Source organism: Maniola hyperantus, chromosome 7 (genome assembly GCF_902806685.2).
Source record: "Maniola hyperantus chromosome 7, iAphHyp1.2, whole genome shotgun sequence".
In the NCBI taxonomy this organism is placed as follows: Eukaryota; Metazoa; Arthropoda; class Insecta; order Lepidoptera; family Nymphalidae; genus Maniola; species Maniola hyperantus.
In genome coordinates, this window is record NC_048542.1 from 3805911 (window position 1) to 3822118 (window position 16208).

A 16208-nucleotide genomic window follows, 5' to 3' on the forward strand; every position below is an offset into this window, starting at 1 on the left:
TTGTGCGTCCAACCAATAAGTAGATATTCGAAAAAAACGCGTTCTGCCAGGAATACGTCATCCCAGCTACACATTTTTTTCCCAATGGACGTACGAGAAAAAAATAGGTCCATGAATTAGTGCGTTTTAAGAGGTAAATGTGCGTGCTAAAATTAAATTTGTGCGTCATAACACTTCGAAGATATTCAGTTTTTTGCTGGGATGACGTTTAACCATTTCTTATATCTCTTAAACGGTTAAACGTATAGACGTGATTTTTTTTACACATATTGCTATGAATTTGTGCGTAATGTTTGTAAAAACAGAATTTAAAAAAAAATTACCGTTCAGTTTTTATAATTAAAAAATAAAATAACGTTATTAGGTCCTAGTACTTTAAATATGACCTCTAAAGATAATATCTACTTATTGGTTGGACGCACAAATTTAAAACTTTCACGCACAATTACACGACGTTACGCACTAAAAATCTATCCAACTCAAATCCTGAAATTCAACATTATTTTGCTGGGATTACGCACACGAAGATTTGGATAAGTTAATTAGTCTATCGACATTTTACTTAGTGTGGCTTAGAATTCTTTGAAGCATTTAAAAAGACGCATCGCTGAGCTTCAAACTTTACATGTATACATAGCAGTATGCAATGAGCCTGAAAGCACACAGATTTACAGCGCTAACCTGCAAAGGGGGTGTGCGTAATCCCAGCAAAATAATGTTGAATTTCAGGATTTGAGTTGGATAGATTTTTAGTGCGTAACGTCGTGTAATTGTGCGTGAAAGTTTTAAATTTGTGCGTCCAACCAATAAGTAGATATTCGAAAAAAACGCGTTTTGCCAGGAATACGTCATCCCAGCTACACATTTTTTTCCCAATGGACGTACGAGAAAAAAAATAGGTCCATGAATTAGTGCGTTTTAAGAGGTAAATGTGCGTGCTAAAATTAAATTTGTGCGTCATAACACTTCGAAGATATTCAGTTTTTTGCTGGGATGACGTTTAACCATTTCTTATATCTCTTAAACGGTTAAACGTATAGACGTGATTTTTTTTACACATATTACTATGAATTTGTGCGTAATGTTTGTAAAAACAGAATTCAAAAAAAAATTACCGTTCAGTTTTTATAATTAAAAAATAAAATAACGTTATTAGGTCCTAGTACTTTAAATATGACCTCTAAAGATAAACTTATACCGTTGATTTGTCCCTTATAACGGCTCACAGTATCTTATCAAGTTTCATTGGAGTATTTTAAGTATTTATTGATTTATGAAGAAAATTACTACGACAGGACTACGATATTTTTCGACATTTAATTGGTCGAGTATTTTATGAGTTGGCTAATTAAAATTTCTACCAATAATTAGTGCGTCAGCTCATTTATCCATCTGCAAAAATATAGCCCAATACACAGATAAATTATAGAAATATAATCAAAAAACCTATAAGATGCGCAATACAATGATAAACCGACAAAGTTTGAATAGCCACAAAAAAGCGACCGTGTCATATATCGTGCTAACCTTCCAAAATTGATAGTATTGTGCCATTTCTTTTCTGGTACATGTGCGCACAAAATTATTAAGCTTTTTATTAATCATACTATAATATTATAAATGCGTGCATTATTATAAAGTATGTTTGTTTGTTGGTTTGTCCTTCCATCACACCGCAACAGAGTTACAGATTGACGTGATTTTTGCATAAGTGACCCGTTACATTTATTCCGAAATATTAGAGTTCCCACGGGATTTTAACAAACAAAAGCAAACAGTCCTATTGTCTGGTCACAAGCCATAATTAAACAATATAGTTTTCTGGAAACTGTTAAACTAAGCCACCCGTTCATCTTCAAAACACGGCAATAAAACTGAATTTTAAAACTAATAGGTAGGTACCAAAGGTTCCGACCACAGCCATCTTTACTTACAAGCCATGCTATTAAGTTTGGCAACGTCGCAATTAGGATCCGCCGTGAATCTGTGGCATAAACCGATAGAGCTACAAGTGTACTAGTGGACAGCTTTCTATAGGCTGTATCTAGTTATATTTACAAACACGATGCACCTACTTACATTACAAATACATAAAATCATTAGTTTTTGAAATTACGTATTGACCACATACAGCCCATTTACTTAATGTAAGGCAGTACCTAGTAGGTATGTCTTTCGTAAGAATGTAGGAACTTAAAACTTGTTTGAAACTTTGAAGATCTACCTACTATTTCACTAAAATAAAACATAAATGAGGGTTAATAGATATTTTATTTCCTATTATAATTAGACTTAACAGTTATTTTATTTCCTGTCCTTTGTGATTGTCCTTTTCTTGGGCTTGCTGATGTAGTTCTTGACGACGCTCGCTGTTTATACAGCTGTTCCCTTTTAGAGGGATCCATCTTAGATGTTTTTTCGCACGTAACTTAGGTAACGCAAATTCTTAGGTAGGTTAGGGAAAATATGGGGCACTGCACCAGCTACTAGTTGATTCAACGTGATTTATCTCCATTTCTAGATTTTTTTACTATTTTGTTACTGTTGATTATTTTTATTGTTATGTTAATATGACAAATTATGTTAATACAATAATTTTAGATTACCTACTTAATTTACAATCGGTATTCAGTCAGAATATTGATCAACTAAAACTTAGAAAATAAAAAATATATTGAACTGTTCTGTTGTTTTAATTTTCACTAACTATTATGTACGTACCTGTACTTAAGTGCGAAAAAAGTAATGGTACAATACTATCAATTTTGGAAGGTTAGCACGATATATGACACGGTCGCTTTTTTGTGGCTATTCAAACTTTGTCGGTTTATCATTGTATTGCGCATCTTATAGGTTTTTGATTATATCTCTATAATTTATCTGTGTATTGGGCTATATTTTTGCAGATGGATAAATGAGCTGACGCACTAATTATTGGTAAAAATTTTAATTAGCCAACTCATAAAAAACTCGACCAATTAAATGTCTAAAAATATCGTGTCCTGTCGTAGTAATTTTTTTCATAATTCAATAAATACTTAAAATACTCCAATGAAACTTGATAAGATACTGTGGGCCGTTATAAGGGATAAATCAACGGTATAAGTTTATCTTTAGAGGTCATATTTAAAGTACTAGGACCTAATAACGTTATTTTATTTTTTAATTATAAAAACTGAACGGTTATTTTTTTTTAAATTCTGTTTTTACAAACATTACGCACAAATTCATAGCAACATGTGTAAAAAAAATCACATCTATACGTTTAACCGTTTAAGAGATATAAGAAATGGTTAAACGTCATCCCAGCAAAAAACTGAATATCTTCGAAGTGTTATGACGCACAAATTTAATTTTAGCACGCACATTTACCTCTTAAAACGCACTAATTCATGGACCTATTTTTTTTCTCGTACGTCCATTGGGAAAAAAATGTGTAGCTGGGATGACGTATTCCTGGCAGAACGCGTTTTTTTCGAATATCTACTTATTGGTTGAACGCACAAATTTAAAACTTTCACGCACAATTACACGACGTTACGCACTAAAAATCTATCCAACTCAAATCCAGAAATTCGACATTATTTTGCTGGGATTACGCACACGCAAAGGGGTTGACTATTAAATCTATGAGCAGTCCTGCTAATACCGGGATAGATATATGAATAAAATTCAAACGTAGGTACTGCTTTCCAGTTCTGCTAATAGATGGCGATGTAGCTAAATCGCGCATATATATTGTATTGTATTCGTAAATAGAATAAAAATACAAGTACCTACTTTTGAATCGTCAAAGGCATCTACCACCAAATAGTGCTCGTGATACCATCCCGGGCTCACTTGGTCACGAGACTGCTGCGCTCCAACTCTCTCTCATAAGAGATGAATGAGATTTTTTAAGTTATAGTCCTGAAGTAGCCCGCCGCAAGTAGATGTATACTGTTTGTCGGGTCATGTGACCAAGAGTGTTCGTCCACACTGAATACGCGGTGACTAGAGGCCTGTGGCGGGCGTGCGGTGGCCACAGTGACGTCCAAGCGGGTAGAGCGTTCAGGTGTTGCAAACCATGACGAGGATTTGGTATTTTTACTAGATAGTCCGATCCTGAGATGGGAGGTGCTAAGCACAAAAGATGGTGTGCATGAAATAAATAAAAACAGAGAAATAAATCGCGAAATTTTTAATTTGCATGAAGAATTGAGATTGTACCCCAAAAAATTCTTTAAGTACACTTGATTACTGTGGTGTGGATGTTTGCTTTGCCATATAGCTGGTTTAGAGTGAATTGTACTAATAAACAGTTCGGTATTTACCGCCATTTTACCTAAATTACATGAGCAGACGCGCAAACGCCGAGCGATAAGACCGACCTGCCCCCCAATTGTGTAAGAATAACCATTTCATGGCTATCGCAATCGTCAGGAAATTCTGCCATTTGATTGGTTGATTCGCTGTTTACATTTTTTCACAGCCAATCAAAGGGCAGAATTCTTGACGATTGCGATAGCCATGAAATGGTTATTCTTACACAATTGGGGGGCTGGTTTGATACCCCCGCATCCGCGCGTTAAGTCGCTTGTTGCCTAGGCCCTTAATGTGGACATAACGCGCGGATAGGAACGTTTGAAAACTACGCACGCTATGTCGCTTAGGCCCGTCGCGCTAGGCGCCCGCCTTAGTCACTACACTATGGACGCAAACGGCGCGGCGGTTTCATATGTTAGATATTTCGCGCCCGCCCTCGCAACCGCGCTAGGCTGGCAGTGTGGACGCACACTCTAGAGTCTGGCTTGGTTCTTCCTGCTGTCTGCCTGTGTGTTTGTTCAGACTTTGAGCATCATCATCATTATCATCATGATCCCGGGTATCTTTAAAACAAGAGTGAATAGGCATCTTCTAGGTAAACGCGTCCCATCTTAGGCCGCATCATCACTTTCCATCTGGTGTGATTGTGGTCAAGCGTTTGTCTATAATGAATAAAAAATGATCAGCCCATCGCCGGCTCACTACAGAGCACGGGTTTCCTCTCAGAGTGAGAAGGGTTTTGGCCAAAGCCTACCACGCTGGCCATGTGCGGATTGACTAGAAGATCTTCACACACCTTTGAAACATTATGGAGAACTCTCAGGCATGCAGGTTTCCTCACGATGTTTTCCTTCACCGTTAAAGCAAGTGATATTTAATTACTTAAAACACACATAACTCCGAAAAGTTAGAGGTGCGTGCCCGGGATCGAACACCCGACCTTCGATTAGAAGGTGGACGTCCTAACTACTAGACTATCACAGCTTTGAGCTACTTTCAGCGATACCTCTTAAAAACATCTGAACTGTCTACTGACTAAAACCAAATAATGAAACATCTAGTTAATAAATATTGGTGTTATAGTGGTACTGATTCTGAGCACAACCTAATTTTAGAGTATTCGCATCCTCTTCTTACTAATGTAATATGAAAAGGACAGATGCAGTTTGACAGTTTTAAATTTAATTTTTAGATGGTAAGCCAGTCGCGAGTCTACTGTTTAAATTTGTAGCGTGCACTAAAATTTAGAGTCTTTAAATGTAAAGTTCATGTTCTGTCCCTTAGCATCGTTAAAAAGAAAAGGATGCAGATACTCTAAATTTAGTTTAGAGCAAGACAACGGAATCGGTGTAGCCACCTAACTAGCTAGGCATTGGAGTCTATAGAAGACAGCTATATACGGTTGGTACATATTTATATGCACACTGAGAATCTGAACTGTATGACATAGCAAGGAGGATGATGTATAAAGTAGGTACATTAGGTTATTACTAAACGATGTAATTATTTCAAAAACAAAGGCTAATCGTGTACTATTTTGTTTTAGTACGGAGAACATACCAGGAACATTAAATAAATCCGACAATTGGGCCGACTCTTCATTTGGTCGAGAAGTTATGAACGTAAGTTTTATATGCAATGTAAAAAGGTATTCAGATGTTTTTTTTCCCATAGATGGCATTAGTATATAGTTAAATCGCAGTATTGTTTGCTCTGCAAAAAATAAACGAAAAGGTTGAAGCAATATTTTATGACATACAATAGACAATTTTATGTTATTTTATTAAGGTGGTGAAGAAAAACAACACGAGCTATAAGAAAGCAGTGCAGAGTGATTCAGAGGAGTCTGCTTGCGACAGTGAGCTGGATGATTTGTTGGACGAGGCACTTGAAGTGGAGGGACCGACGCCACCCAAAATTAATAAGGTGACTGAAGTAAATTATATATATATAAATACGCAATACATGTTGAGGGGTACCGTATCTTTTTTGTCTGTTGTATCGTGTTAACTTACAGACAAAAACAGTCTAAATATTTTCTTACAGACAAGAAATAGTTTTAACTATATTTTCTGACACACAATATTGATAGTCAAAGTTAACTATAGTTTTATTAAAATTTTGTACACATTTTTAACAACTTTCTAATTGATAAAAACTTATTTAAAGGAAAAATATTTCTTATTCAGTTCCTACTCAAGAAACATTAATACTTTCATGTAAATGAATAGAAGACGTCCTCATATTTTGGCCAAAATTATAAAAATAATAAATAGCAATAACAATTGCAAGCGAAAAATTTTTGTGTCTATTAAAGTTTCATTGTTTTATGAAATGGGTGCTTTTCATAAAGCTTTTAGGCTTCGCCCGTCTTTAGTTAAAAATAGCTTGTTTTGGACTCGAGTATATACTTGGCCATAATGTGATGACCCTTGCAGCACGACAGTCTGTCGTCATCCAGTTTCGTGTACCAGGAGAAGGGGAAATTCAAGTCGCCGCTGAAGACGCCGAGCCCAGCTCTGACGCCCGCCGGGCCAGACCGCGGGAATGAACTAGTGCACAGCGTCAGCTTCTATAGGCGTATGCAAGCAGTGAGTTCCATTTTATTCATCATGATCAACCCATCTCCGGCTCACTACAGAGCACAGGTCCCCTCTCAGAGTGAGAAGGGTTTTTGGCCATAGTCTACCACGCTGGCCAAGTGCGGATTGGCAGAAAGTGCGGATTGGCAGACTTTTTTTGGAGATTGGTGCCATTTCATTATGGGACTAGATTTTTTAGCAGAGCAGTATGTGGTCCATATGAATGAGCGTGACAGAGCAAAAGATTAGCTTCATTTATCTCGATTAACTAAGATTAGCTAAACTAATATCTGGCATGATTTCCTAGACTTTCATAGTAGTAGTAGTTTCCGAACAAAATAGTATAAGTGCCGCAAATTGCTAATGCGCGTGGCCGCCATTTTAGTGACGTCAGCACTAGACTGAAGTTTCGAGCTGATGATTCTTATTTCGGCTGACGTCATTTCAATGTTAATGAGACATGGTGCCAGCGCAATAGCAATTTGCGGGACTTATATCAGGTCCAATGTGTGAGGTCCATTCAAGTGATTACCGTAGCCCATGAACATTTGCAGCACCAGAGAAACCGCCAATGCGTTGCCGACCTTTCAGTAATTTATTCTGAACTTATTCTCTGATTTTATGTTTAAACTAGCTTATGCTCGCGACTTCGTCCGCGTGGACTGCGCAAATTTCAAACCCCTATTTTACCTTCTTAGGGGTTGAATTTTCAAAAATCCTTTCTTAGCGCATGCCTACGTCATAATACCTATTTGCATGCCAAATTTCAGCTCGATCCGTCCAGTAGTTTGCGCTGTGCGTTGACAAATCAGTCAGTCAGTCAGGCAGTCACCTTTTCCTTTTATATATTGAGGTAATATGTATTTATAATTGCAGGGCTCAACACCATCCACACCCATGCGGGTAATCCGCCACACGTCGCCCGAGCGCGAAATCCCGCCCACTCCAGAACCTGTAGCCGCCGTCACCACTGTCCGACAGCGGATAAAGGAACTGCACAACGAAATATCCAAACAACAGACTGTTATATCACAGGTATTTTTACAGTTAATTTTATGGCCGGGCCGCATTACACGGGCGCTATTCTGCATAGCGGAATACAAATAGCGTCAAAATATTATTTCAATCATTGCGTTTGGTGCATGTCGCACAAGAGCGGCGCTATACAGTGTACATGCTGCGACATCCATATGCATACTAATATTATAAATGCGAAAGTGTGTCTGTCTGTTTGCTAGCATTTTACAGCCCAACAGTTTAACCGATTTTGATGAAATATATAGTATAGAGTTAGCTTATATCTCGGGGAAGGACATAGGATTTTATCCTAAAAGGTTCCCGCAGGGTTTTTAAAAACCTAAATCCACGCGGACGAAGTCATCATCATCAGCGCCGCTGTTATGCGGTACAGCCTTTAATCGCGTGGATCTAGATTTTCAAAAATTCTTGGAATCTCGATTTTTTGAGATAAAAAGCTTAGCGTGTACGCCGTGAAAACGTAACATACAGGCAGTCATACATCCGCATTTATAAGTATAGAAACGAATAGATATATTGCTTACATCTGTCTCTTCCATTTAATATGACATAGAATGTAGAAGTTAAAATGTATTCTATTTTGTTTTTGTTTCAGGCGAGTCAAGCACTGAATCTTTGCGCTTCGACAATAGAGTTCAGTGGATCGACAGAGCAAGCAGAAGGCGAAAGGCTACTTTTATTGGCGAGTAAGTAAAATATTAACTGGCACTTAATTTGCATGGAAAAAAGTCTGAGTTCTAAAGGAGTTTTACTACTAAACTTCGATTTTGCTATTTCTTCTTTGCAAGGCCACACCATTTTGAGTGTGGCGGATAGATAACGAATTCTCACTCATCTTTCTTGATTCTACCACAACTAAGAAAGATCGACTTTGTAACTACTCCTTTGTCACAAAGCTCCTTGGTCCCCCCTACTGATTTGCTCGCCTTTGCTAATACAATAGCAAAGGGGAGCGAGCGTTCGGTGCCTATCAGCCACAGCCGCAACTTTTCTGCACTGCTCGATCTGTTCGCGCCATAAGAAGTAAAGTTCGACTCTGTAAGCCATCAGCATGTCGATTTCGAAAAACCTGCATTATTACAAACGCAATTGTTGAGATTGGCTGAATTTATGCGATTCTTGTTGCATCAATGCATTGTACCCAATAGTCAGCGAGCGTCAATCAATCAGAGGGGATTGCGATCGTGATATTGTAGCTGTCATTCTACCGCAATCGAGCTCAGTAGGGCGATTGTCTAAAACCTGCATCAATCATTATTACAATCTCAATTGTTCTGATTGGCTGAATTTGTACGATTCTTGTTGCAACAATGCATTGTAGCCAATAGTGAGCGCACGTTAACCAATCAGAGATGATTGCGATCGTGACATTGTAGCTGTCATTCTCCCGCAATCGCGCAGCAGGTTCATGTCAAATGAGATAATTTTGTTGCAGCTCATCGTCGCCAAGCGTGCCTCCATGAAGTCCAGCGTCTCCAAGTAGAAGGCGCAGGCGCGGCTGCCACGGCCGGTATGGCCACATTACACATGAACAACCTCAGGGTGCCACTGAGGAGAGACTACGTGCGACAGTTGCATGCAGGTACACGACCTAGAGCAGTTTAGAAGATACTCTTTTTTTAATAGAAATAACGAGTAAATGAGCAGGCGGGTCACCTGATGTTAAGTGATTACCGCCGCCCATGAACATTCGCAGCAGAGGAACGGCCGATGCGTTGCCGGCCTTTCAGGATATTGTTGGCCCGCCCTTTGAATAACTCCTTGTTGTAATCTAGTGGGAACACCGCCTAGGAGGCGGGAGTTGATTCCAGTTTGCCGTGCGTGGAAAGAAGGATCTGGCACAACGGACAGGCACCAGACACCCAGGTGGTGAGGGTAAAATTGCTTACGGTGGCGCTCGTAACTAAACCACGTGTTTCTCTGTCTCTTACCACCAGATTAGATAGCAGTCAAGGCTAATTGAATTTCAAACAACAACCTTTGGCTTATGTACTAGACTGGTCATTCCGAACTAAAAATATTGCGCCCTAAAGTGATGTTTGCATCGAAATTTGGGACTGTATAGAGATAGCTTGCATCCCGGAAACGGACATAGTCTTATTTTTATCCCGGAAAAATAAAAAAATCCCATGGGATTTTTACAAACGTGGTCAAAGTTGCGGATATCATCAAAAATAAATAAATTTTGAAGTCGGTCCTTCGGTCCGGATTTGAATCAGTAATTCGTGTTTATAGATGGCGCCGTAGGACACCACGCAGTGTGTCTGCTCAAGTGCAGGGACCGCGTGCTGGCCACCAGCATGCAGCTCACTAAACCCAACGCGCCACAGCACTTTCCTGACGAAATACGCATGGATGGACTTACTAGTGATTTCAAGGTAAAACAACTTCTTACGAATTTGTACAAATAAAATCCTGTATGACGCTTCCAAACTAAAATAGGACGGAATTTCCATCATGTTGTGGTGTCATAGTTGGAAATATAGTTTCGAGAGACAGTTGACACTTAAAGCTGTCCTATTCTTAGTTTGAACGCGTAGTACTTTATCTCGCTCACTTATATGATACTTATGGTATGGGCAAATGAGAGAACGAGAAAATGCAACACGTAGCATTTTGCAGGTTGCAATTTGTCTCTTACTCTGTCCAATGAATGAGAGCAGAGAGCTTCGTAGTTTTGCACTGTGTCAAAAAGCAGGCATGTTAAACATTCTTTATGATGATAATAAAATAAAAGAAGATGAGTTTCGCTGCCGTTCGTTGCGTTCGTTCTTTTGTTTCATTTCTTACTCTGCTCAGCCATTGATATGCGTTTCTTTGCTGCATTTCGTTCTTTCGGTTCACTAGGCACTAAGCGAGTCCCCGCTTAATCTAAATATATAAAAGGAAAAGGTGACTGACTGACTGACTGATCTATCAACGCACAGCCCAAACTACTACACGGATCGGGCTGAAATTTGGCATGCAGATAGCTATTATGACGTAGGCATCCGCTAAGAAAGGATTTTTGAAAATTCAACTCCTAAGGGGGTGAAATAGGGGTTTGAAATTTGTGTAGTCCACGCGGACGAAGTCGCGAGCATAAGCTAGTGGTTATTAAGAAACTTCGCTTGATAATTATCGTTATTTTCAAAGGGAAATATTGAGTGCCATAATTTTATACTTGCAGGTTACTGTAGAGATCTATCTCCTACAAGCATCCAAGGAGGTTCTACCCCATGATGTCAAATATCACATTTCAAGCAAAAAGGTTTGTAGAAACTTCCTACAACTATGGTATCCACAAAATATGTTGGAATCACTACTCATATTATAAAAACTAAAGTGTTTGTTTGTTGGTTTGTCGTAGCAATCACCTCGCAACAGATCAATGTGATTTTTGCATGCTATAGTTAAAAACATAGAAAGTGACATAGGCTATTTTTTATCGCTGGTAAACAAACAGTTCCTGCGGGATGGCATACCATTTTTTACGCTTTAATGATTCTTAAAGCGTTAAATTAAAGCGATTAAAGTTTAATCCTTCAATCAAGCAGCAAAAGATCAACACGTTACGTGATTTTTCGTACAGATATAGTGACATACCTAGTACCTAGACACCTAGATACCTAGACACAGGTGAACTAGTTTAGAGTCAGATCTACCACCCGCACAGATTGCCAAATTATTACTTTAAAGAGTTTTCTGGTTTAATTATTAGGTACCGGTTTTTAAAATATTTCTGTAGTCTTTACAAACTTGTGTGCATCACTACCCATATTATAAATGCGAAAGTGTGTTTGTTTGTTGGTTTGTCCTTCAATCACGTCGAAACGGAGCACCGGGTCGACGTGGTTTTTTTGCATGGGTATAGTTTTATGACCTGGAGGATCATAGAGGGATCATAGGGAGGATATAGGCTACTTTTTATCTCAGAAAATTAAAGAGTTCTCACGGGGTTTTTAAAAACCAAAATCCACGCGTATGAAGTCGCGGGCATCAGCTTTTATCCCGAATCGTCGAATTCATCAGATTAGTTTTTATCCCGAAAAAAAAGTCCCCACGTGGTTTTTAAAAACCAAAATCCACGCGTATGAAGTCGCGGGCATCAGCTTTTATCCCGAATCGTCGAATTCATCAGATTAGTTTTAATCCCGAAAAAAAAGTTCCCACGGGGTTTTTAAAACCTACATCCCCGTGAACGAAGACGCGGGTACTATCTAGTTTCAATTAACTTAATTTCCAGGGTAACTCAAAGCTCCTGACTCCTAAGTCGAAGGTATCGGAGCTGAAGGCGCCGCGCGTGCAAAGCCCGGCCGGGCCTCACTCAGTGCGCAGTCCGCAGTTCCAACTTCACGGGTACTGCATATTCGCCCTGCCGCAGGCCACTCGCAAGAGTTTCACTCTTAATAAGGTAACACTTCTTTCCTCCTTTATATTCCTCCTGTATTCCTCCTTTTTTTTTTAAGAATATTAGCCATGTTAAATGACTAATATTCCCCTTTCCTCTCCAACTAAGCGTCAGGCTTGTGCTAGGAGTAGGTAGGTACGACAATAGTGCAACGGGCGGGGTTTGAACCGTCGACCTTTCGGTTTTAAGTCCACTCCTTTACCAGTTGAGCTAATGCTATTGAGGCTCTAAAACCCTCATTGCTGAGGGTCGTGACCCCTTTCCATTAATCCTGTAATGGTCGGAGTTCTCTTGGGATAATAATGCGGTGAGTTTCCAGATCCTTCCGCATACAACTCACTAAGAGAACGAGAATTCGACTCTTAGTTTTTTTTGGGTAATTGGTGATAATAACCGGGACCGACGGCTTAACGAGCTTTCCGAGGTAAAGTCGGTCAGCCATCCAGTTACCGACTTGGGTCAACGTAGCTTAGCAATCCATTGATACGCGTTGTTACAACTGTGCCACACATCAGGGTCCGAGTGACTGTCTCGCCTGCTCGGCAGAGAAAAAGACGTAAATCTCAGCAAAAAGAGTTTTACGTTGAATCAGTGAAAGAATTGTCATAATCTTAAATTATGATTTGCTTAGAGCACATCTTTGTTTATCGCCAATCGTTTATGATTTTTTTTGTAGCGGTTTTGGTGTTATTTAGTCCTTAGTACATCCTTTGTTTAGGTCCCGCACGGCAGTCCCTTAGATGGCTCCATCTTCGTGGACATCAAAGCCCGCGTCGTGGTGCCATCACCGGAACCACACGCAGCTTTCCTCACTGCTTTTGACGACGTGTCGGGCCTTGGTGCGTGGCATCGCCGCTGGTTCCGTCTGCAACCACCTAGGCTTGCCTTCTGGAAATATCCCGATGACGTGCAGAAGAAGGTATGTCTGTTTATCATTGTATCGCCTAGACGTCACTAATCGGAGTTGCATCACAATATCGAAGTTCACCAATGAGCGTGAATAGGTTGGTCAATAGTGCGAGTGAACTCACTGCAGTGACATCTAGTGCGTAATGTGGAAGTTATAGTGACGTTCTCACGTCAAATGTCGCGCGGTGGTTCCCTCCCCGGATTCTTATGCATCTTTTTCACCACTTTTGAATGTATGTCTCTTCTAATCATTGCACTTTTATAACAGCAACTTTCCCTAAACAAACTAAAAGTCGCTATTTGGAGTTTCATGACACTACAGAAGTTCATTCAACATTGTGGCTAATTCCGTTGTACACAATCTCTAAACTAAACTAAAATGATATGTCTAAATCTATTGCTATCCCTTTCATAATATTGCTTGCAGAAAAGGATAGCACTAGATGTAGACCTGTTAATTTAGTTTAGGTTTAGAGATTGTGTGAAAGCGAATCGGCCCCATTGTAATAGGAACCACAAATTCTCTAGAGTGTGCACTAGATGTCGCTGTACAGATTTCACTGTACAGCGACATCTAGTGCATAATATAAAAAGCGAGGAAGACAATCCCAGCTATTAGGCTAGTTACTAGAATAGATGTGGAGAGAGTTCTCTCCTAAAAATAGGTGTAGCTGAACTAATTTAGACGATAGAATTTGTTGCAGGCGTCCGGAAGTTTGCGCGTAGATACGTTTTGGCGATTCATTTTTGATTCCCAATTCCCATTACAGATGCCAATCGGCGACATAGACCTAACAACGGTGATATCAGAACGTGTCACAAGAGCACCGAGAGACCTGTGCGCCAGGCCGAACACGATCCTCCTCGAGTCCTCCGTACCCGCTGGTCTCATCGTCCCGGACACCGGCTCCTTGGTGTACGTGCGCAGCTCCGACGGCTCGGTCAGGAGGCGCCACTTGTTAGCCGCTGATACTCCCAAAGACCGCGACATTTGGCTCGACAAGTTGAACAGTGCGTTGGAATTTGTTCGCTGTACTGCTGCTGATGAAGAAGAATAGTGTATATTACTTTTCCTTAATTAACTTAAAGGAAAAACCCCGACAAATGTTAGTCGGACTCGTACACGGACAGTTCCGTACCATCGTACAAGATTATGCACTTTTATTATGTTTTACATGGCGGCCATTTTGTAATTTTTATTGTTTGTTGATATAACAGCAATAGTAATTAGAAATGCACAATCTGTGGAAATTTCAACTCTTTACCTATTTAAGTGTTGAAATGATATATTTTTTGGGCAGGCTATGTCTGCTCTGCATGGTATGTTTTATTTAGATTTAGTTGTTAGATATCAATAGAATATAAATTGTAAGATTTTGTATTTAAACCCACCTATAAAATAACCACACTTGTCATATGCTGTTAAGTATATAATAGGTATTTCGCAATGTTTTTGTATCAAAATCCGCCTATTAATTCTTGAATATATAAATCAATAAAGGTTATTTTAGACGTGCCACACCGCATCAAAAAATATTACATATGATTTAATGGTAACCGTATTGTAACGTTAACTGCCTATCATGTAATTAAACCTCAGATAGTGCGGAGTGCCAACACTTTCTGTCTTCAGTTTCTGGTCTTCTACATCAAATCTGTACCAGCCACTTTTCGGATGGTCCACTCGAGAACATTTGACTTCTTGTGTGATATCAATCAATCAATCATTCAATCAGCCTGTTTGCGTCCACTGCTGGACATAGGCCTTCCCAAGAGTGCACACACGATCCTCCGCCTTCCTCATCCACCCACTTCCCGCTACCTTCTTAAGGTCGTCAGTCCAGCGGGTTGGAGGTCGTCCCACACTGCGCTTGTTGATACGCGGACTTGTGTGATGTGGTCCGTCTGAATGGATACTATCTGCTGAATATAAAATATATTATAAGAACTGCTTTACGGCCTCACTGTTTAAAAACAAATGAAAGGTACTCTCAACAAGATTCAGATGATTCATCTATTGTTACCATACCATAGATAGATAGAACTACGAGTATAATATGTAATGGCCAGCCATAAAAAAATTATACAGACTGAATTATTTAGTTTTAATTCATGAAGAATAAATACATTATTGTAATTAATCAGAATTCGAAATTAAAATTTGCATACATTTTAATATAAATACTTATTATTTTTATAATTAGATATAATATTCACAAATATTGATACTTACGTAGTACTTATACTGTATTAATAATAATTAATTATTATTAAATATGAAATAATTTTAATATTTGATAAATGATATGTAATGCAATTTATTTACATTTAATTATAGTGGTACAAATAGTTTTGTGTAAGATAAGTAGGTTAGGATTTTTTCATAATTTTACTATTAATCGAAAGTAGTAATAGTTAATTTTAGCACATTTTAATCGTGATCAATAAACTGCCTGGCGAACTAAAAGTATAGATAGACCTTTTATATTTCATTTGAAATAGAAAATATTCTGTAAACGACCTGAATTATTTGTTCGCAAGTTCATATTGTCGTTTTTGATAAAATATTTTATTTGGATTTTGGAATTTAAAATATTATGTTTTTGGCTTTACTTTGGGACTTCTTATCAAAGACGCAAATTATGGTCAAATGAATTATTATTATATATTAATGTAAAGTGGTTTCGTGTTGTAATTTTATCAAAAAGCATGTTTTGCATGTATGGCCATGCAAGCCAATATTGCAATAATTTTGTGTTTATTTTATCATAAAGCTATCCATTGTATATAAAATCAATTTATTTTAACAATAAACTACTGATATAATCGACCAATGGCTTTTTTCTCATATTTTGTTAAAACCTTAACTTACGCATGATATGCTAAGGGTCGATTCACACAATTTTACATGGCATATTGACCTCTAGAATAACTTCTAGTGCATTACGCTGTGGAGATAGAGGTCAATAATTATGCTATGCAAA

At 38.7% G+C, this 16208-nt stretch overlaps 1 protein-coding gene across 6 annotated transcripts in view; it reads left to right on the top strand.

Moving 5' to 3' along the window:
- LOC117983529 (anillin-like) overlaps positions 1–16054 on the top strand; it is a 72272-nt gene extending 56218 nt beyond the window's left edge. For 3 of the 6 annotated variants that reach the window (XM_034970096.2, XM_034970098.2, XM_069499731.1), the window contains exons 11-21: positions 5852–5927; positions 6094–6240; positions 6744–6896; positions 7764–7922; positions 8521–8611; positions 9361–9507; positions 10161–10303; positions 11095–11175; positions 12151–12318; positions 13034–13234; positions 13995–16054. In XM_034970096.2, coding sequence (XP_034825987.1) covers positions 5852–5927; positions 6094–6240; positions 6744–6896; positions 7764–7922; positions 8521–8611; positions 9361–9507; positions 10161–10303; positions 11095–11175; positions 12151–12318; positions 13034–13234; positions 13995–14282 — 1654 coding nt within the window. In that variant the 3' untranslated portion in view covers positions 14283–16054. The remainder of the gene's footprint in view (positions 1–5851; positions 5928–6093; positions 6241–6743; positions 6897–7763; positions 7923–8520; positions 8612–9360; positions 9508–10160; positions 10304–11094; positions 11176–12150; positions 12319–13033; positions 13235–13994) is intronic. The other 3 variants (XM_069499729.1, XM_034970097.2, XM_069499730.1) reach the window with 3 other exon arrangements.
- Positions 16055–16208: the final 154 nt, after the last annotated feature.